The 21,958-nt window shown below is 38.1% G+C and overlaps 1 protein-coding gene across 1 annotated transcript in view; it reads left to right on the top strand.

The window, feature by feature from the left end:
* The first annotated feature begins 852 nt into the window (after positions 1-852).
* LOC145995068 (allatostatin-A receptor-like) overlaps positions 853-21,958 on the top strand; it is a 153,612-nt gene continuing 132,506 nt past the window's right edge. Inside the window, exons 1-2 of the mRNA XM_083131600.1 lie at positions 853-883; positions 15,536-15,737. Coding sequence (XP_082987726.1) covers positions 853-883; positions 15,536-15,737 — 233 coding nt within the window. The remainder of the gene's footprint in view (positions 884-15,535; positions 15,738-21,958) is intronic.

Consider the following 21,958-nt stretch of genomic DNA (forward strand, 5'->3'; position numbering starts at 1 on the left):
CTCGTCCACCGGAGGGGTCTTAATTTCACCATACTGCGCAAGCACTGTACGGATATGGCTATCGGTTATTTCCATAGGTATAACATGTAGTCTCACTAGTGTAGTTGTCCTATCAGCCCAGTCTAATCTAATTTCATGTTCATCATCCTCATCACAATACACTAACTTCCCTTCAAATTTATTAAGTAACTGTTCGCCTAATAGACGCGTCACTAACTTAATATATACACACTTACGGTATTGGTCCAGTTCAATACTTAATACCTGGTCTTCAGTCAATGCAAGAGTATCCCGTATCCAACGATGAAGCATCAGCGATGATGGGCACTTCTTCACACTTGAAAACCATAACTTTAGCGTATTTACGCGACGAATTTCCATTTCTCGTTCAATTCAACAACTTTACGTAACTTGAATATTTACGCGTTTCGCGTCGTCTAGCACGCCAGAGTCCCGATGACTCACCGGTTCACGAGCAGAGGCACGGCGATGTTGCTCGCGCGGGCACTTCCGCTGAACTCACCACTCGGCCACAGGGTCGGGCACTTTAAAGAAGAAATACCCTTACGAGGAATATGGGGAAAGGCAAGTCTCCATACAATACTACCTGTAACACTATTAAGCCTTGTTTCCATGTTAATAAAACATTAAAATGCTGATCAAGGCAAAATTTATTGTATAAAAAATATACACTAAAAACGGAACGTCCGAAGAAGACCCTGTTAGTGTATATTTTTTATACAATAAATTTTTTCTTTGGTCAGCATTTTAATGTTTTAATACTTCCAGAAATGATTCATCATTCACCCTCATTGTCACAGTTACTCTAGAAAACCAAATAAAATAAACGAAATGCATAACAGCAAACCCAACAATGACGAAAGTAAGAAAAAATGTTGCAGTACGCGAATTATACTAACCGTCAGAGACACACAAAAATATGAAATTGTACATTTCCAGGTTAGTTACTAGGAAGATAGTGCTAATTATGTTTAATATTTTTTTTAAAAAAATTGAGTATCTGATTAAACTCATATACGATACGCGTACTTAGTCCCAGTAGGCTTGAAGATTGCTGCTGTCAACTAAATTTCCATCAGAAGGGGTGACACTACATTAATGCTTTCATTACTCCCAGAACACGCGTAACAAGATTGGCCTTAGCTGAAAGCTCGGGAGTTTCCATCTATTATGTTCACTTCATTAATTGTGTGAGAGAGAGGGGACTAGATGGAAATAGAGAAAGAGAACGATAAGGAAAATAGAGAGATGAAAACTGAAAGAGAGAAAAATAGAGATAAGAAAAGAAGGAGAGAGAGGAAGAAACGGAAATAAGGAGAGAAAGATAGAGAGGAAGAAAAGAAGATAAGAAAAGAAAGAGAGAGGAAGAAAAAGAGAAGAAAATAAAGAGAGAGGAAGAAAAACAGACAAGAAAAGAAAGAGAGGAAGAAAAAGAGATAAGAAAAGAAAGAGGGAGGAAGAAAAATATATAAGAAAAGAAAAAGAGGGGGAGGAAAAGAGATACGATGAGAGAGAGAGGAAGAAAAGGGAGAAGAAGAAGAGAGAAGTGGTTGGAAAAGAAAGATGAAGCGGTAGAAAAAGAAACAAGAAAACAAGAATATATAAAAAGAGAGAGGAGTTAATAGAGAAGGAAAGAGAGAGAAAGGGAAAATAGGAGATGAAAAAGACGAGCAGGAATGATAAGAGAGAGAAAATCGAGAAAGGGTATAAAGAAACACAGAGAAAGAGATGAAAAGGGAGAGAAAAATGGGTTTGATGTGGTGTTTAAATCGTAAGCCTAGTTCCGCTGTAGTACTATGTACTGTATTAATTACTTCAAGTTCTCGTCCATTGCAAGAGGAAATTGATAGAATAAGCACGTAATGTGGCAGTGTGGATTTGGAAGCTATGATTGCTAAATTCCCTAACTCAATCTGTAATGGCTTGAAAATCTATTTGTAAGCTATTGTTAGGCGTGCGTTATTGGAGCGTGTTTTGACGCGATGTAGTGTTCCAACTGTTGCATTCCCATCGTCCCTAACACATAGCAACTATTCTCAATCCTAGTTAAACATATTTCTCATGGCACATTGAGGGGTATTTGTGCATACAGTGATACATCTGTGGTGATACACTGCTCATTATATCGGGGATATTACTTTTCCAATTGAGTTTGTGACAGTTATGAGTTACTTTAGTAATTATGAACAACTATTTACATTACAATTAACATGCATGCATAAGTTTATGAATTTATATTATTCAACATGTCGATGATAGAATTTAACTGGAATATACACAATTAAAAAAGAAAAACTCATCACAAAGCCCTTATTAACCATTGTCTATTTTTTGGTTAGAATACGTCAATAAGTGTTGATGTTACGAAAGAGATAATATTGTGCAAGAAGCTATGATAGATCCCTACCTTGCCCATACTTCAGAAAATACTGTTTTCTTGTGTTCTTCTGTTACTTTAAGTCGTTCGTCTGTCACTTTTGGCTAATTTGTCGAGTTAGTTAAATTAGAATTAGTTGAAATTCGAAGTCACTGTTCATATGCCTGGGTTCATCAAATTACATGTTTGGTCCTACACTAGTTTTTCAGATATCAAAAGCTCGATATATGTCGATTGTTGATTGAATGTAGCTAGACTCAACAAACAAGCGGACACTCTGCTCGGGATATTATATTGTGTTAGTATAAGGCAGGGATTCCAAAATGTTTTCGTTTCACGGCGCCCTTAGTGATTAAAGATTTTCCCGCGGCGCGCAAGTTAGAATGAAGGCCTATCTAGCACTTGCAACGCTCAGTTAGTGTGGTTAGGTTGCATGTCTTAAGTAAAAAAATAACCTCATATTTCACATTCAGAAAAATTTTCACATAAAAAGTATTAAATAAGCACATACGTTGGAATAAGTGTAATTTCAGTGAAAATATTAGAACATTTCGCGGCGCACACTTTGGGAACCACTGGAATAAGGTATACTTGTCAACGTACCAAGGTTTACAATCACATCTCAAATAGTTCCTGAGTAATCGATGTGTATTGATAGGTTGCTATTATTTACTAGAAGGAAAATTCAGATTTTAATTTCAGCCTTTATCGAATTGAACATAGCGTATTTACTTCGGTTTCGGTTGAACTGGAATGGGAAATAAAATAAACCAATTCTGGGAAATCAGTTTTCCCTCTTAGCACAGTTATACGCTTCTTCACTTCCCCTCGCACAATTTTCCTTGTTTTCTGTTTCTTGCAGGTGACTGACGTCAGTAGACGGTCTCGGATGACAAAGCGCCTCTCTTTCACGCCCTCAAGGGAAGAAGAGGGTAATGCAGCAGTCTCATGTTTTTATCCCACTACAGGAAGTGACAGACAGGAAATAGTGGCTCTCTTGCTGCACATCATAACCTATCACCTACTTTGCTATCACCTGCATTTAGTTAACGCTTCGCAGAGTGATTGATTGTCTTTGCTTTAGAATTTTCCTCCGAAAAAAAAATGGCCTCATAGTTGCCTTTAGAGTTTACACTCTTTGTTCTTATCTGGCGGGTAATAACACAGGCCATTTAAAAATGTATACGTAATCAGGGGCGGTTCGTGCATTGTTTTTTCGCTGCGGTTCATCGAAGTCATATGGCACATATTCAGTTTTCGCATGAATAGATTTTCTCCGCCAAACAAGTAAGGGGTGTTTTTCATCTGGGAGTGTAACGTTTTAAACAGGGATGCGAATAAATCCAACGCCAATATATCTTACCTTTAAGAAAAATCTGGAGAATGTCTGGGAAAAGAATGGTATGTATAATACCAATGTAATAATCTCTGGCCTATATCCTTTGATACAGGTAAAAAAGTGAAGTTATCCGCCGCACATTCTCGATCTCTGCCATTTTAGAGGTGACGCGATCAGCACCACGCATCGGCCGTCTTCTACACCCTTGCATTCTTGATTTACTCTGTGAACCATTATTGTCATTGCGATTACCATGGAAACGGCTAAGTAATCATCTGTGATGGGAAAGTTCTGTTAAATTCTCAGTCACCAATTCAAGCTGTGTTTGGAGACAAAACACAGGAACACTATTTTTCTTTCATAAATTACCCCTTTGTTATTATAGTGTGATTGTGGCTTGTGTAACAACAAGGAAGTATATTTTGATCAGAAAGTAATAATAACAGATTATAAATAAAAAGGAACAAAAACATTTGACACCTATTTATCCAATTAATAGGAGTTTGCTTTGAAACACGGTAGAGTCTCTATAATTCGAGAATGATACGACAAGACTACCATTAATTACAAAAGACTCGGACTACACTGAATAATCTAGAGAAATCGGAAGAGACGAAAGAAAAACAATTGATTGATTGAATTGGTGTTTTAAGTCCACTTTGTGCACAGTAAGGTTTTGATTGATTGATTGATTTGGTGTTTTAAGTCCACTTTATGCACAGTAAGGTTTTGATTGATTGATTGATTTGGTGTTTTAAGTCCACTTTATGAACAGTAAGTTTTTGATTGATTGATTGATTTGGTGTTTTAAGTAAACTTTATGCACAGCAAGGTTTTGATTGATTAATTGATTTTGATTTGGTGTTTTAAGTCCACTTTATGCACAGTAAGGTTTTGATTGATTGATTGATTTTGATTTGGTGTTTTAAGTCCACTTTATGCACAGTAAGGTTTTGATTGATTGATTGATTTTGATTTGGTGTTTTAAGTCCACTATATGCACAGTAAGGTTTTGATTGATTGATTGATTTTGATTTGGTGTTTTAAGTCCACTTTATGCACAGTAAGGTTTTGATTGATTGATTGATTTTGATTTGGTGTTTTAAGTCCACTTTATGCACAGTAAGGTTTTGATTGATTGATTGATTTTGATTTGGTGTTTTAAGTCCACTATATGCACAGTAAGGTTTTGATTGATTGATTGGTGTTTTAAGTCCACTTTATGCACAGTAAGGTTTTGATTGATTGATTGATTTTGATTTGGTGTTTAAGTCCACTTTATGCACAGTAAGGTTTTGATTGATTGATTGATTTTGATTTGGTGTTTTAAGTCCACTTTATGCACAGTAAGGTTTTGATTGATTGATTGATTTTGATTTGGTGTTTTAAGTCCACTGTATGCACAGTAAGGCTTTGATTGATTGATTGATTTTGATTTGGTGTTTTAAGTCCACTTTATGCACAGTAAGGTTTTGATTGATTGATTGATTTTGATTTGGTGTTTTAAGTCCACTGTATGCACAGTAAGCCTTTGATTGATTGATTGATTTTGATTTGGTGTTTTAAGTCCACTTTATGCACAGTAAGGTTTTGATTGATTGATTGATTTTGATTTGGTGTTTTAAGTCCACTTTATGCACAGTAAGGTTTTGATTGATTGATTGGTGTTTTAAGTCCACTTTATGCACAGTAAGGTTTTGATTGATTGATTGATTTTGATTTGGTGTTTTAAGTCCACTGTATGCACAGTAAGGTTTTGATTGATTGATTGATTTGGTGTTTTAAGTCCACTTTATGCACAGTAAGGCTAATTGGGACTAGACCTACAGCTTAAAGTGGGATCCGAATCACTGTGTGCCTCCACCGGGAATCGAACCAAGACCCCTTGATTACAAGGCGACAACGCTACCACTGCGCCATCGGGGAGGCCAGAAAAACAATATAACAAAAATTACAGTATGTGAAAAATAGATATGCATTTTATCAGTATTGTACTTACCTTGTTGAGTACAGCAGGAACAACTTCTGAGTAACAGATTATTTTGTAGGTGTTGCCTCTTGTTGTTCTACATAGCTCAAGTTAAGACGATAATTTAATTTGCGCAAGTAAAAAAATAAATAATCAAAACGCGTCCCAAAATTCTCGCAAGCTAGAAGCAAAGTGTTAGCAACAAATGTCCCTGGGCAAGGTCAATTGATCAAGCACCTGTGGCTAGCGTTTGATGAATGCGGCACGGAATTTTGCTTCGAGACTAATTATAATTTCAAACGAACTTAAGCCAATTTGGCCGTCGGTTCGTGCACCATTGATGCACCTGTGTTATGCGTAACATTAAAGGCTTCTCTGAAAATACGAGTTGTGGTGGGTTTCTCTTTTGATGATCGAGTGTTTTGAGAGCTTGCGAGCTAGAATTCTGGATAGATCGTTGATCCATTCCGTTCCTCTGTTCACGTACATCTAAGTGTCTTGATTAAACTGAAATCAATATGGGTTAATGAGATTATCACGCACATCTGCAGATAGTCAGGCGGAATTTTTCATGAAATTGGAGTTAAAACCCTATCTTACCCGAGGGGAGGGGGGAGAAGCTCTCAGCTGTCACCTCTATTTTTTCGATTTTTCAACTGTTAAAATTTTTATAAAAAAATTGAAAATAAATTATATTGTTACCTAGGATGTTCTCCATATTTCTGTATTACTTTTGTTCATAATAACGTAAATGTAATGTAAATAGGAAGCAAAATGCACTTTGTGGGCGCCATCTTTGACGCTCATGCCAGTGACAGTGTACAATTGGTTGGCAATGATGTTAATATTTGTCATTATTATCCCCTCTACAAACAAAAATTCTTTTTTAAAAAATATTATGTTTTCTGAGTTTTAACGAGTGGTGATAAAATATGTGTGCCACTCATACAATAATTGTTTATTATATTTTGTTAATGATGGTAATTTCTGTAATTTATTATTATTATTAATGAATAACTGAACATATATAATCAATGAACAAAGGAAGCAGTGATTCAATAACAAAATGGTTACTCGAATTTTAGTAATAAAATAAAGTGTTGGCCTGTGAGCTCCCCCCCCCCTTCCCCTCGCCCCTACTCAGGTAAGTAAGTTTCTCGTACGGCACTGGTAAGCTAGGGTTATGTGTGCATTGCCAGCCAAAAGCTGTTGCTTTATCTAGGAATTGTAATTCCTGGATCCCACTATTTGCCGTTCCCAAATCCAGGTATTACAAGATTCATGTTCCTGGATATTACAGGCATTACACATTCCAACCATATTTCCCGTCTATATTCATTCATGTTTAGCGCAAACTGCATTCCTCTTCCTGACGTTGCTTTCTTCAGCAATATGCATTTTATCTTTCTTTTTTCTCTCGGCCGAACTCGACTAATTGCATCGGCATTAATATTGCCAAATAATGAGTCCGCTCTGCAAGCTTTAATTAGTCTAGACCGATTTACAAGAAATCGGATATTTATATTTAGTCCGATTCTTTTCAATCAGCAGCTCTTGTTGACTTGTAGTTTTGTAATTCCAACAAGAAGGGAAGAAAGCTTAATGATGTTGCTTGTTATAAGAATATTATTACATACTGAGTAGTGCCTGTGAAGTCTCTGCCGAACTTCCTTTCCTTTCTTTCTTCCCAGATGTATAAAGGGGAGGGGAACCCTTAGCGAAGAGCCCAAAGGTCAATCTCCCTTCCACGTTGCACACCCTGGACTGTATTTTGCAGGCTAGCGAGGCTCTGGCCTCTAGACTGGCGTCCAGTGTGGGGGGCCTACTTTTTGCACAGATAGGCTAATCGGGACTGAACCTACAGTTTAAAGTGCGATCCGAACCAATGTGCGATGTCCCTCCACCGGATATCGAACCCGCGACCTCTTGATTACAATGCGACGACGTTACCGCTACGCCATCGGGGAGTTTGAGATTGTTCCTTCATCCGTTTCATCATTATCATCTTCATCTTCGTGATTAGCGAAGTAAAATAAAAGAAATCAATCTTTCTTTCCACTATGTTTAATGGTCGCCTTCATCTGATAGGTATTCGGTATAGATCAACTCTATTTTGCAACCGGGTGGAATGGGGAAAGAGGTACATGATTTATCAGCATCAAAGATCAGGAGTGAGAGCCCTTAGTCCCAAAAACGCGGATTATTCAATCTACGCACGGTGCATCAATCCATCATTATCTACATCTCACCTTCCCGCAGTGTGTTACCTGGGTTCGAAACTTTGCTATCAAAGGGATAGAAGTTTCCAAACAACAGGCCTCTGCCATCAACTGGTTAAAATATTGAACCTTCTTTACTGACAGCAAGTGTATATTCGCAAAGGTGTTCTTGCAATTTAATTTTGTTTATTACAGTCCAATTTTACTTGCTGCCACTCTGGCAAACTATTCTTGCATAGGATGTTCTTTATATATCACTGTTCAAAATAATCAAATTGAAGCAGGAAAATGGCGGTGCTGAAATTTTCTACATGTAATTGTACTTGATTTTTGTTGATTGAATAAATATTTAAATAAAATTTTCATAGGTCCACACAACTTTCTTAGAGATCTGGTTTAGGAATTTCATTCACTCTCCCTTAGATAATTTTCTTCCTCAATTATACCGCCTTCTCAATTTGTGCAATGTTCTTCACAAGAGCAAATTCCATTACGACAGTTTAAATCACTTTTACACACCATAAAATTATAAAATATTTAATTTCAAATAAAACGTTCTAAAACTAAAGTATCTTGTTTCATCATATCGAGTGTTCAATACAGCCACTTTCCTCCAGTGGGGGGAATCAAATTTCAAGGGGGGAATATCACAGGCATCAAATTATAATACTAATAAAAATCAAGACTATTATTTTAAATTGTCCCTTATCTCTGATATGTAATTCAATTAAGTATAAATTTCGATAAAACTGCACAAGCACATCACCACAATCCCTCAGCAAACTTTTGACTAAACTAACCGTTAAAATAGTTGCAAGAAGAGATCACATTACGTTTGCCCTATCGCTCTACACGTTATCATTGTTGAGTTCCAATGAAATAAAATTTTATTCAAAACGAGCTATAATTTGCCTTCGTTCCTTTACTTGACTCTTAAATATAGAGGGGACTGAATCAGTGCTTTGTATTACGAAAACGTAAAAAAAAAAGGACATCTACGTTACATTTATGTGAATGATAGCCAAAGTGAACGTGGTTGAAAAAATCTTACCTATTGTTCGAATGTTCTGCCAGGTTATTGAAATTTTCTGGTGGGTGTCGTATTTCCGGATGGGATTCCCCCCTGGTCACCCCACTATTCATCACTGATCATATCATGTTACACTTAATTTCAATGTCAAAACATTCAGTGCATCATCTTCAAAGTTTCGAAAGAATGGTACACTCGTGGGTTGATTGTGGATGCATATGAGTGATTACTGCTCTTCTCAAAGGCTCAAAAAACAAACAATTTATCTTCAATAAAGATAACTACTGTTCATCGGTCAGTGTGCTTTTTAACAACCAACCTTGTTTTCTCTGTTGTAAATGTAGTCAATCACTTAATGCTATCTTGTTCTCCTTGCAATTGCAACACTAATCTCTGCAGCCTTGGTCTCTGAAGTAAAATTGTTTCACAGAATACATTGTTGAGCTGCATTGTTGTTGCCGATGGCAACTTAGCAGGGCGCATGGGATTTGAGAGCAACCGCATTATGGCTCTCCGTCCATACACATGATTGGCTTAAAAATGGCGCAATCTGGCCTTTGTTCTACCTGGTGGGTAGAAAGCAAGTGTAGTTTACCGCATGGGGTGAAAATTTACCCGCCAAATGGAGCCCGTTTGCGAAACGCGTCGTTGAGTTACAAAGGCGACCAGAGCCTCTATTAGAGATGTTTGCAAACGAGAGATTTTCAGAGCTTTAAAAGCAGGCTGGGGATGAACATGGTTTTCTACTCAGTTTCTGCCATTTCACATAGGAAAGGAAGCATCTAAAGAGTGATAAAGAAGTGACGTATCCTTAATTACGAGCTTTATTACAATGCAAACCGCATGGACATCCAGGCTTTTCTCTCTATTTCATTATAGTGTGGAATGATCACTAGTGTCACTTTCGTTAAGATATTTTCAAACTATTCATATCAGGCAGGAACCTACAAATTAATCTTCACAAAAGAAGGGTTTCTTCTGCCGAGCCATATTTAGGTGGGAGGGGGCAATGGAGTCAGGGGTTCCCCATCAAATTAATATTATTAACAGCTTGCAAAAAATAAAATTTAAAAATGCTCTTGCTCACTTCCATCGCCTTGCATCCTTTTATGTAAGGCACATCGGGTTCTCCATTGTTGCTTAAAACACTAATTGTGTGCGATTTGTTCATGATAATGTTATGTGCAAGGTACTGAGTACTAACTAATTGTGTCAAGGGCGTTTATGATTTTGTTAACGGCTAACATCCGGAAATAAGGTACCTGAACCCAATATGGCCTAGTACCCAATATGGCCTATTTGCTGTTTCCAAGTAGTTTCATGGGGAATTCAACAGATGACGTTAGTATGTCATTTAGGCTGTCCGAATGACGTGATTGAACCTGTTGGCTGTACCTATAAGCAAAATGGCTAGACCTTGTGATTGGATTGTAAGTGATCTAATATTGCGTACATAAGTTATTACTTACTACATCTTCCAAGTGATAGGTGTTTATATCTCTAGTACATATTATGGTAGCTCATAATTTGTACTTTACAACAATGTACTTAGTTTAGACTTTAATCTAAAGTCCTGTTTTAAACGAAAGAAAAACGAACATGTACGATGGACTCAATATGGCCTACTTAGGAACATATCGTTAAGAACATGTGCAAATGTGGCATTTATTACTCCTATATTCACGTAGAGTGTCTGGAAGTTAGTAAGGATGATAATGTTCGTTTCATTTGTCTAGACTGTGATGTGTAATCCATAGTCTTCTGGTGACAAGTTATGACACGTCACTTCCTTGATTATTGCTTCGTAAACGATGTTATCTCTTTGTGTAATCTCATTATGTAAATAGAACATAAGTGTATTAATATACTTATCTACCTATACAAATAACATTCTGGTACTTCCTTTACAATTCCTGTTGCACTTGTTATGTGAAAGAACAAAATATATTACTAAACCATATTGGGTACATATTGTACCCAATATGGCCTAAACGTTACTTTTTAACAAAATCTTCACTGCACCCATGTTTTTATTTGCATCTGACTCCAATTTTCAGTAAACGTCCAGAAATGTTCCCTCTTTAAATCTGGTGATTAGTTTTACCTTGCTGACTTTGTACAAACAATCGCAAACGTGAGGTAGGTACGTTATGTGTCTAGCGTTTTGATGAAGTGATTATAACGGACCATGCTGTAGTTGCATCTCGAGACATGAAAAAATGTTTTAGTATTGAATGATGTCAATTATACAAAAAAAAATGTTTTGTTGTTTTCGGATTCACGTTCATCATGTTTACAATGCTGTACAACCTATGAATTGTACCCAATACAGACCTACTACAAGGTAACAGATTGTAAACTTTCCCTGTAATATAGCGGTCTCGGGTATGATATCTGGTGGAGTGGCTCGGATCACTGGCGTACAGAGAGGGGAGCTGAAAGGGCTACATCATCTCCCTGATTTTTTTTTAGAAACATTCAAATTTTCAAATAAAGCACAAATAACTCCGGAAAGACCAAAGTGGAAATCAAACACCCCTTAAAATGACCCCCAATCACTATTTTCATCTTTGAAACGACTTTGAAATCCGAGGTTAAAAATGGCAACTACAGTACTATATATTTTTGTTATTTATATCCCCTAGAACGCAGGTATGAATATTCATCCACCTTTACAATTACAGTCCCCTCTGAACAATCCTGTATATATGCAAATGGTTCGGATCCGACTTTAAACTGTAGGTCCAGTCCTGATAGACTATCTGAGCATAAAATGGAATTAAAAGGAACTTTGTAAATTGCCCCATGGAACATAGGAGTAAATTATATCTGATATGTAATTTTGTAGCAGGTCAATTTTGTTGTAAATGTTATGAAAGCTATAAAAAAATTTCGAGGTAAAATTATTGTTTCTTGCTGCGTGTTCAGTGCGTTGCCGTCTTGGGCGGGGGTATAAATAACTGAGGGTAAACTAGAAGAATAACATCATTTGTTCCAAGCGGGTGGGGGAGATATGGGGTGGGAGGGGAACTCGTTAAAGGAGTTGTCAACAAAATTATTTTCTGTCCCCTGACGCTGAAACTTCATCTACGGTTCTAATTATTTTTTTCCTTTCAGTTTCTTTTTACCATTTCATGAAACTGACCTGTTTTTTGCGGAAAGGTGGACCAATAAAGAAGTAATAACCCCGCCAATGCACGTCACTTCGCAGGAAAGTCTGCATTTGTTTCTTGTTATCTTTTATGTGCTAAAAAAAAGGACGAAAGAGGTATGCTGAAATAATTGCTGAGGATTTATTCGAAGTAAGCATCTTAGGTTAGAATTCCGGTTAGGTTCTTCTTTACGTTTGTCATGCATGTACTGCAGAGGAATTCCCTCATCCCCTAAAATGATGGAACAGGTCATGAACCAGATTGTTTAAGTTTAAATGTCATGACCCATTTTGTGGAACATGGGTACGAAAAAACGGAAGAAATTTCTAGCTCCGTGTTACGGAAGAGAGATACAGACTTATTTTCAAAACACCTCTGGCCTTAGGGCTGGGCCCGACTCCCCATGTGTCGAGGGAAGCTCCGGACGCAGGCCCACCATCGTAAGGTCCTTCCAGGAAATTTGTCGTGCAGGTCTACGTGTGCCTCTGTCCCATTTACCCCCGTTGTTTCTTGCTGCACACGATACCGAGGTAGGGGTCGCAAACGCGCTAATTCCATGTGCAGCTTCGGTGCGAGCCTTTCATCTGACCTTGAACCAGTGTTGCCAATCTCCGAATGGAGGATCTCCCTTTTACCACTGTAAAATTTCCCTTTTCCGACCTTAATTTCCCTCGATTTTCAAAACACATCCGAAGCTGTATCTTTGTATTACTATAACTGTTAATCAGGACCGTATATAAGGGGGTTTAGTGGGTTCTAACCCCCCTTGAATAAAATACTAGAAACTGATCATAGTTTCATAATATAATTATCCTAAAATAAACATTTGAATTTTAAAATAAAACACTAATGTGTTGAAAAAATCCCCAAACCGCCCCCCCAAAAAAAAATATCGTTTGGGCCGCAATGATTGTCGGACTTTGGAACCCACCCATTGTCAAAGCTTAGCTAGGGGCATGCTGTTAATATTTTTCTTTTGACGCCTGTTTTGCCTGAGGAACAAACTTTATTATTATTAATAATAATATTATTATCATTAAATATTTATGAAAATCATAAAAGTGTGAAGTAATGAGCAGACTCAATACGAATCTTTTCACATGTTTCCCAGACACCTTTTCATCCGCAGATAAATCCCCACGACGTTTTCTAACCTTTTTGTGAGTTGCAGGTAGCTTGCTATCAGTCACCTCTTCCATTCTCCTTGCAACGACACAGGACGCACAAAGTCACACACACAGCCACTAAGACACGTTCTGAAATGATGGATGGAACAAGAAAAAAAAATGAAAATCGCGTCCCAAATTATATCCAGGTGCAGCGCGGTTCGTGCCTTGAGGCCTTTATAGGAAACGTGACAAATATAAGACTGACCGGTCAAGGTCATCTATAACAGGGAGAAAGAAAACTTACTGAAAAGTGTCACTGTTGCTAACTATTCATTTGGAAAAAGTACACGCTGAACAAAAAAAATCGAACTTTTTAAAAGAATGAAACGAAAATGTGAGTTAAAATTTCCCTGTTTTTTACCTATTTTTCATTAAATTTCCCTTTGCCCTTTTCACCCTTAAATTTCCCTGTGCCGAGGGAAATTTCCCTGCTTTTGGCATCACTGCTTTGAACAGTAGACTCCTCTCACTCGACTCTTTTCGGCCTTGTCCAAGCGCATGCGCAGAATGTTACAGGCATGCCACGGCGAATTCTTCCTCACAGCAGATGCTAGTCTAGGATCACTGACTGGCATTACGACTAAATCCACAGATGTTATGAACATATGGGAACTCTAACGACTTAAGAATTTGCCAACGTATGAGTTACGCAATGCACCATAATGACAACTAGAATGCCTATTTCATTCCCAATGCATCTAGAGCGCTTAGTAATATATTCTCTTTTCATAAATATTAAATTAGACTGGCGTTCACCCTGTAGACATCTTTCGGATGATAACGCGTACATGCATCATTCATCCCTTTCCTACAGTTATGAAATTTTGCTAATGTACAAAGATGAAATCTTAACACGGGCGTCTCAACGAGAAAAAAAGGGGGGCTTTAGCTACATTTATGCTTCTTCACGTTGAGAATATTTGCATTGATTAATATATATTTTGCTACATTCTGTCTCTTGCATCCTCTCTGTCATAGAGTGTTTATTATACCGAATTTGTTAGAACCTGACCCGTTTCCCGCGCTAGCAATGGCTCAACAGTTTTGGTGCCAATGAGAAACAAGGGAAAAGTCATCTGCTGGGCAGCGAGGAGCGAATGGGAGGCAGAAGGGAGGCGCTTACGTAGACGCTGTTGCCACGTTGCGGTCTAACTCGCGTGTTTTGTTTGTGTCTTGTTGAAGAAGCTTGTTTTGCAAGCGTGGTGCTGATTAGTGTGCGTTTTAAAGTATCCAGGATGGAATTTATTCTGGTGATATTGGCTTGTGTCCTTTTTGTGTTTAGTGTCGTCTTAGCTGAAACTCATGAAGCGGAATTGTATATATTTGTGCATTTCAGCGCATTTTATTCACAGCTTGGCTTCGGGTTTCCCCAGCACGGAGTTCACGCGGTCTGCAGCGGCAACGCCGCGTGGTTTCTGCTAGAAAAGCCAGCGATCGGCAAGCGCGGGAAGCGGGACAGGTTTTAACAAACGCGGTGTAGTGGTGGTAGACTCGCAATTTCGCCACCGAAGTTTATGGGTTTTACACAAAGGGCGCTTCATCACTTTGAGCTAATAATTCATTCGCATCGTATTCGATACCCGGTGTAGGTACATAGTAGTTCGGAGACCACTTTAATCTGATAAAGAGACAGAAAAGCAATGTAGTGTAAATATACACAGATCTCTCTCTCTTTTCTCCCCTCTCTCTATTTATCTATCTCTATTCTCTTTCGCACTCACTCACTCACTCACTTGGTGAGCCTGTCAGGCAACCCTTTTCGATGCGTGTTATTCGAGACACTGATGCCAGTGACAGTGTACAATTTGTTGATAATGATGGTGATTTTTTTGTAATTATTATAATTAATAAATAACTGCACGTACATAAACAAAAAATCTTTGAGGAAAAATTATTGTGCTTTTCGTGAGTTTTAGTCAATGGTAAAGTGTGCGACACTTATGCAATAATTGGTTATTATTTTTTATTAATGATGGAATTTTTTAAAATTATTATAATTAATAAATAATTGTACTTATAATCAACAAAGAAAGAAGTGGTTCAATAATAAAATTATTTCTTGAATTTTAGTGACAAAAAATAGTGTGGGCCTATGACCCCCCCTCAGGTAAGTGAGTTTCTCGAACGGCACGGGCAAGTTAGGGTTAATTGAAAGTAGAAACTAGAATTATGTACTGTAAACAGATACTGTGTTTCATGCTACCCTAGTTCTCAAATAAATAGCCTAAAAGTAATCACCTACCACATTTCTTATTTCAGATGCAGTGATGCAGGTGGTAAATTTATCATTGCTTTCCTACGCGGACTTGAAGGGGAATCGAAGCATAGACATCGATTACCCCTCGTTGGAGGTCGTCGGTCCGCCAGTACAGAACTTCCTCATCGTCATCTACACCTTCACAGCCCTTCTCAGCATCACAGGCAACTTCACTGTCATCATCGTTCTTGCGCTGGGGAAAAGGTAAGTCGATACTTGGTGAGCGTAAAAGATGCGTGTATAACGTTGGTGAAGAGTGGCTTGATATTGCCCAGAGACGGGTGGAAATCATATGCTACCACGGCAATGACTAGAGTAGACAAGATTAAGTTCTGTTTATTTTATTTCGCTTTTCTGTCACTTTTGGAAAATCGCGAAAATGAGAATGAGTGACAATATGATGGAATTGATGAAGGGACAGTCGCAGATAACACCTGTGCCCAGGCTGGGCCATGAACCTTCTGGTGTATGAATGCCAGAGAGTTCTTTAGCAAGTAAAAGGTAAACCTGGGTGTTGCGTAACATCTAGCTAGATGAATAGGCAAAATTTGTTTCATGACAACACCGAAAAAACATTGGTGTTGATGAGACACAGACAGTGCTCCCAGGTAAGAGTTTAAGGTAAGCTGTGTGCAAATGATGTTCATTACAACTGTCTATATTTTATATTTTGTAACTATTAGATGAGTCAAATTGCAGGGCAGACTGTACACAACTCAAATTTACATGAAGTTTCAACTGTTATTTATAAGACAATCTCATGGCTGCAACACTGATCAAGTGATCTTCAAAATGCCACTTTTTGTTATTTAAAAGATGGCGCCTATACAAACATGCGCCAGTGAAGAGGAGTGGTGTCTTGCCCTCTGTCAGCCCACAAATTACAGAACTTTCTCGGCAAATGATAATTCAATATCTCTGTGCGTGCTTGAAACACCAGCAATTTTACTAATGGAGAAGAGAGTTCGATAATGGCCTCAGTTCGCAGGCAGATGGGTGGAAAGGCCTTCGCAGTGGCTCATAAGTGACTGCACGTGGACACCAAAGACTTATTCTTCTTAAAGTATATAGGCACTGGAAAGGCCTTCGCAGTGACTTTTTTGTGATTTGATTTGCTTTATTTTACTTCGATTTTTGTGCCACTTTTGGCTAATTTGCGAAGATGGGGATGAGTGATGATATGATGAAATTGATGAATGAACACTCAGAAATATCCATGCCCAGGCCAGGATTCGAACCCGGGACCCAAGGCGTCGTAGCGCGATGTGCTAACCACTCCGCCACAGGGGCCGGCGCGCAGTGACTCATAAGTGACTGCACGTGGACACCAAAGACTTATTCTTTTTACGGTATATAAAGGCACTGGAAAGGCCTTCGCAGTGCCTCAGAAATAGACCTCGGATTTTTAGGTTCTAAAAAGTGTGCTTTTAGGTTCTTAAAATAGGCTCTAAAAATCCCAAAATAGGTTCTAAAAATCCTAAAATAGGTTCTAAAAATCCCAAAATACGTTCTAAAAATCCCAAAATAGGTTCTAAAAATCCTAAAATAGGTTCTAAAAATCCTAAAATAGGTTCTAAAAATCCCAAAATAGGCTCTAAAAAATACGTTCTAAAAATCTCAAAATACGTTCTAAAATCCCAAAGTAGGTTCTAAAAATCCCAAAGTAGGCTCTAAAATCCTAAAAATAGGCTCTAAAAATCCCAAAATAGGTTCTAAAAATCCTAAAATAGGTTCTAAAAATCCCAAAATAGGTTCTAAAAATCCCAAAGTAGGCTCTAAAATCCTAAAAATAGGCTCTAAAAATCCCAAAATAGGCTCTAAAAATCCCAAAATAGGTTCTAAAAATCCCAAAATAGGTTCTAAAAATCCTAAAATACGTTCTAAAAATCCCAAAATACATTCTAAAAATCCCAAAGTAGGTTCTAAAAATCCTAAAATAGGTTCTAAAAATCCCAAAATAGGTTCTAAAAATCCTAAAATAGGTTCTAAAAATCCCAAAATAGGTTCTAAAAATCCTAAAATACGTTCTAAAAATCCCAAAATAGGTTCTAAAAATCCCAAAGTAGGTTCTAAAAATCCCAAAGTAGGCTCTAAAATCCTAAAAATAGGCTCTAAAAATCCCAAAATAGGTTCTAAAAAACCCAAAATAGGTTCTAAAAATCCTAAAATACGTTCTAAAAATCCCAAAATACGTTCTAAAAATCCCAAAGTAGGTTCTAAAAATCCCAAAGTAGGCTCTAAAATCCTAAAAATAGGCTCTAAAAATCCCAAAATAGGTTCTAAAAATCCTAAATTAGGTTCTAAAAATCCCAAAATAGGTTCTGAAAATCCTAAAATAGGTTCTAAAAATCCTAAAATAGGTTCTAAAAATCTTAAATTAGGCACATAAAATCTTGAAGTACGTTCCACAAGAAACTTAAAATGCTTCAAAATTTTAATAGTAACAACCAAATATTAACTTTCTAACCAAATTTTCATTTCCATACATCATTTTCAAAATTATCCACAAATTATTGTAATCCTATATTTGTGTTGCTAGCAAAAGTTACTTGTTGATATGAAGAATGGATCAAGCATCTACAGTATGATTTGCTGCATAATGCCAGGGTGACTTGACACTGGGAATTCCTTGAATTCCTGAAATTGTCCGTGAATTATTCCCTCTGGGAATTCTGCGTGAATTCTGCATAGACGTGAAAAATTGCAACTTTTATTATCTCATTGAATTTATACATATTTATAAATGCCCTGACGCTTCTCACAGTTGAGCTTTTATTTTTATCGAAGAAGGAAAGGAGAAGGAAAGCTGCGTGGAAAATAAAGGGAGGGAAATCGACAGAAGATGTGTTTCAAACACGTTAGTCATTGATTTTTTTGGTTTCAAACCGAGCAAATACCTCTGTGTGACATAAAAATCCAGAAAAACCTTAAAATATATATAAAAACCTAAAAAAAAGGTCTGATTTAGGCGCATAAACCTAAAATAGGTTCTAACAAGCAAAATAGGTTATTTTAGGTACTATGAAACTTAATCAGTTGTTTCGTTTTGTAACGAAATGCTGACGTAACTTGTGATTGTCCTGAAACAATTTGTGAATGCAGTACATACCTTCTTCCTTCCCGTAGACTGTCTCCACACCTCAAACAAAAACTCAACTCAAATATTCATTCAGAAGTTTCCAACTCAGTTAGGCTGCTTAGTCATACCGTTCCAGTATCTGTCAATACAAATTCGGCTGTCCAGTTTAGTTTCTACCGGATAAGCCAGTAATGGAATTCGAAAGTTCTGCATTCCAAACCGAGGAAAACATCCTGCATTTGTAACATACCCTCTTGCATCTAACTTCTGATATTTCCTGGTCAAAGTCAAAGTTTGTTTATGTCCACTTTGTATTCAGATTGGCTAATCGAGACTGGGCTTACAGTAGGATCCGAAACACTGCGCAATATCTCCAATGGGAAAAGCGAAGGCGTTATATATACAAATAATTCAATATCAGAGTTCAACTATGATTAACAGTTTCATACATCGGAGATACATTTAAATCGGATATTTTGTCTTTCTCGTGGTTAGTACTTACCAATTATGTATTGCGGAACATAGTGGAAGGTGCCAATATGCTTTTTGCACGAAAACAAACACTTTTTCTGCTAAAATAAACCATTTTCCTTAATGCCACGGAAAGCACGTCTCGGTGCGATATCGCTTGCTTTGCGAATGGTAACGCTTCTTTTGTTTTCGAATATCAATGTTTCCAACTCTATTGTGCATGAAAGTTGTAAAAAACCGGGGATCACGTCTGGAAATTGTACATTTCGATAAAACATTGTTCGTTAGCCCCAAGAACCATCCACGGGTAGCCCCACAAACCATTGACGTTAGCTCCAAAAACCATCCACGGGTAGCCCCACGAACCATTTACACGAGGTTAGGTTAGGCCTGTTAGGTTAGGTTCCATTAGCACCCATTTCACCCCTAAATTCATCGAAAACCCATTTTCCTTTCTCGACAAAATACCGCGCGTTTCTCGAAAAAAATCACACGTTTGGAAACCCTGATTCCACTAGCGAGATCGCGTGACTTCCGACGCTAGAGCCATCTGCAGGTACATCTTGGAAAAAACGGCATGATGATGTCGATTTTCACAAAATGCGCAATATTATTACATGAAAAGTGATTATTTATTGTTCTGCTGCATTGTACGATGAAGTTTTAGGAAGAATATATATCGACGAAGGTTGTAAACCTTGGAGAAACTCATTTCCGTAAGTAGTTTCTTGTGTAAAATTGAAGAAATGTGTCTCCGATGTATGAAACTGTTACCCAACTATGAAACCAAGTTACAGATTGACACAGTGTTGTATCGCATACGAATTTCCAGCCGACCTACGTGGCTGAGTGGTTAGCACAGCACGGAATCCAGAGTTTGAATCCCGACCTGGGCATTGGTGTTCTTTGTGAGTCTCCTTCCATCATTCATCCTCATTGTCGCGATTAGACAAAAGTTGCAGAAAAGCTACGCTAAATAACAAATATCAGAACAAATCGTGGGAAGTTCCAATCAAGGGTAATTCATAGCTCTTGAGGAAGATATGAAGGTTTGAAATTGCTGTGACTTATTATTTTGACATGCATTTGACCTTAAGGTCTCACACATGCTTATCATGGAATATCGGAAAGATATAGAATATGTAGAGTTGTTTGAGTTGTTGTTTTAAGTCCACTTTATGCACAGTAAGGCTAATCGGGACTGGACCTACAGTTTAAAGTGGGATCCGAACCACTTGTGCCTCCACCGGGTATCGAACCCGGGACCCCTTGATTACAAGACAATGACGCTACCACTGCGCCATAGGGGAGGCCCTAGAATATGTAGAAAATTACCACATGGTTGAATTTATGGTGGATCTTGCCAGCAATTGGCATTTAGCTCCAATGCGCAGATTAAACACCTCTACTTAGAGGCTTAATACTTTCCATTCTATAAACTTACCCTCTGATACATTGAAGGGTTTCTTCGTTCATGAATATGACATGGATTTGCACGTTATTGTTGGGAGAACAAGCAAACGTTGAACAAAGAACAAAGCACATTTTTATCGGGAACTGAACTTAAGCCACATACATTTTGTAATTCCACACTGAAAGATATCAACAGAATATACTTCTCTCCTTATTTCCCAGACGGCCACCCCAGGAGCTATGTACTAATACCTGGGCCGCATCACGCGTGCTCCTATGTCCTGCAGCAAAATTGTATATTTTTTTACTCCACTCTAATACACAAGCTTCGATCCAGCTTCCATAATCTCCTTAGAAAGGACTGGGTTATATGTGTGAACTTTGAGATTTCCTTGTTTGTGTTCTGTATTAAAGCCCTTACTAATTTCAAATGCGGAAACGTAGAGAAGACTGCTTTGACCCGCCATGGCACTATGTTGCCATGTAACACTAATTCCGTTTCAGATAAATCGAAGGTTGCTGGCGGAAAATGAAATCTACAGGGTGTATCAGAAGTCTCTTACCACCCTTGTAAAATCCGCAGTGATGTATTTTCATGGAATTTGATGGGCGATACAAAATAGGCCTAGGGGGACACCTTTTGGAGTATGTCACGGGGACGGCCGCCATCTTGGTTCCGCCATCTTGAATTCAACTTTTTTATAGGTACATGACCATAGGCTAGTATTTCGTCAGGATGTCAAATCTGAAATAAGATTTCATGTAACTTCATTTGGTGAAAAGTTATTGGCAACTGAAAGTGATGTTTAACTGTTTGTTGCAGGTGCTGAACTATGCCATTAACAACTGAGGAACGCATCCAGATCGTCAAACTGGCGTGGGAGAAGTTCCCGTGCAGTTGCTGCCGATTTCAACCTGCGTCATCCAGAACGTCACCCTGTGTCACATGTTGGAGTGGCACAGTTATTTTTCAAATTCGATGAGACGGGCAAGGTCTTGGAAAGACGACCGCTGTGAAGCACACGTTTTATAGCAATGCAATGTGTTATGAGTCACAGTTCAGTGTACAGGGTGCTACAGAGGCACAAGTGGCATCCGTATAAGGTGCAAATGCAGCAACACCTCTCCGAGGACGATCCAGATCGTCGCGTGCAGTTTTGCGAGTAAGCTATCGCGCAATTACGGCTAAATCCAAGCGTCGCTATGCAGATACTCCATTCCAATGAAGCGAACTTCTACGTAAATGGGGAGGTGAATAGGTAAAACATGAGCTATTGGTCGCATGACAACCCCGCATGGACAGATCCTGACCGGTGTAGGCATAATTATGGTGTGGGTATGCATATGGGGAACACGGATAATCGGTCCTTTTTTCATTCAAGGAAAGTTAAATGAGGAACGATACCTGAGGATGCTACAGGAACAGATACTGCCAGCTCTGATATCGAAAGATGGTACATTT

Source organism: Lepisma saccharinum, chromosome 11 (assembly GCF_977018435.1).
Source record: "Lepisma saccharinum chromosome 11, izLepSacc3.1, whole genome shotgun sequence".
NCBI classification, from domain to species: Eukaryota; Metazoa; Arthropoda; class Insecta; order Zygentoma; family Lepismatidae; genus Lepisma; species Lepisma saccharinum.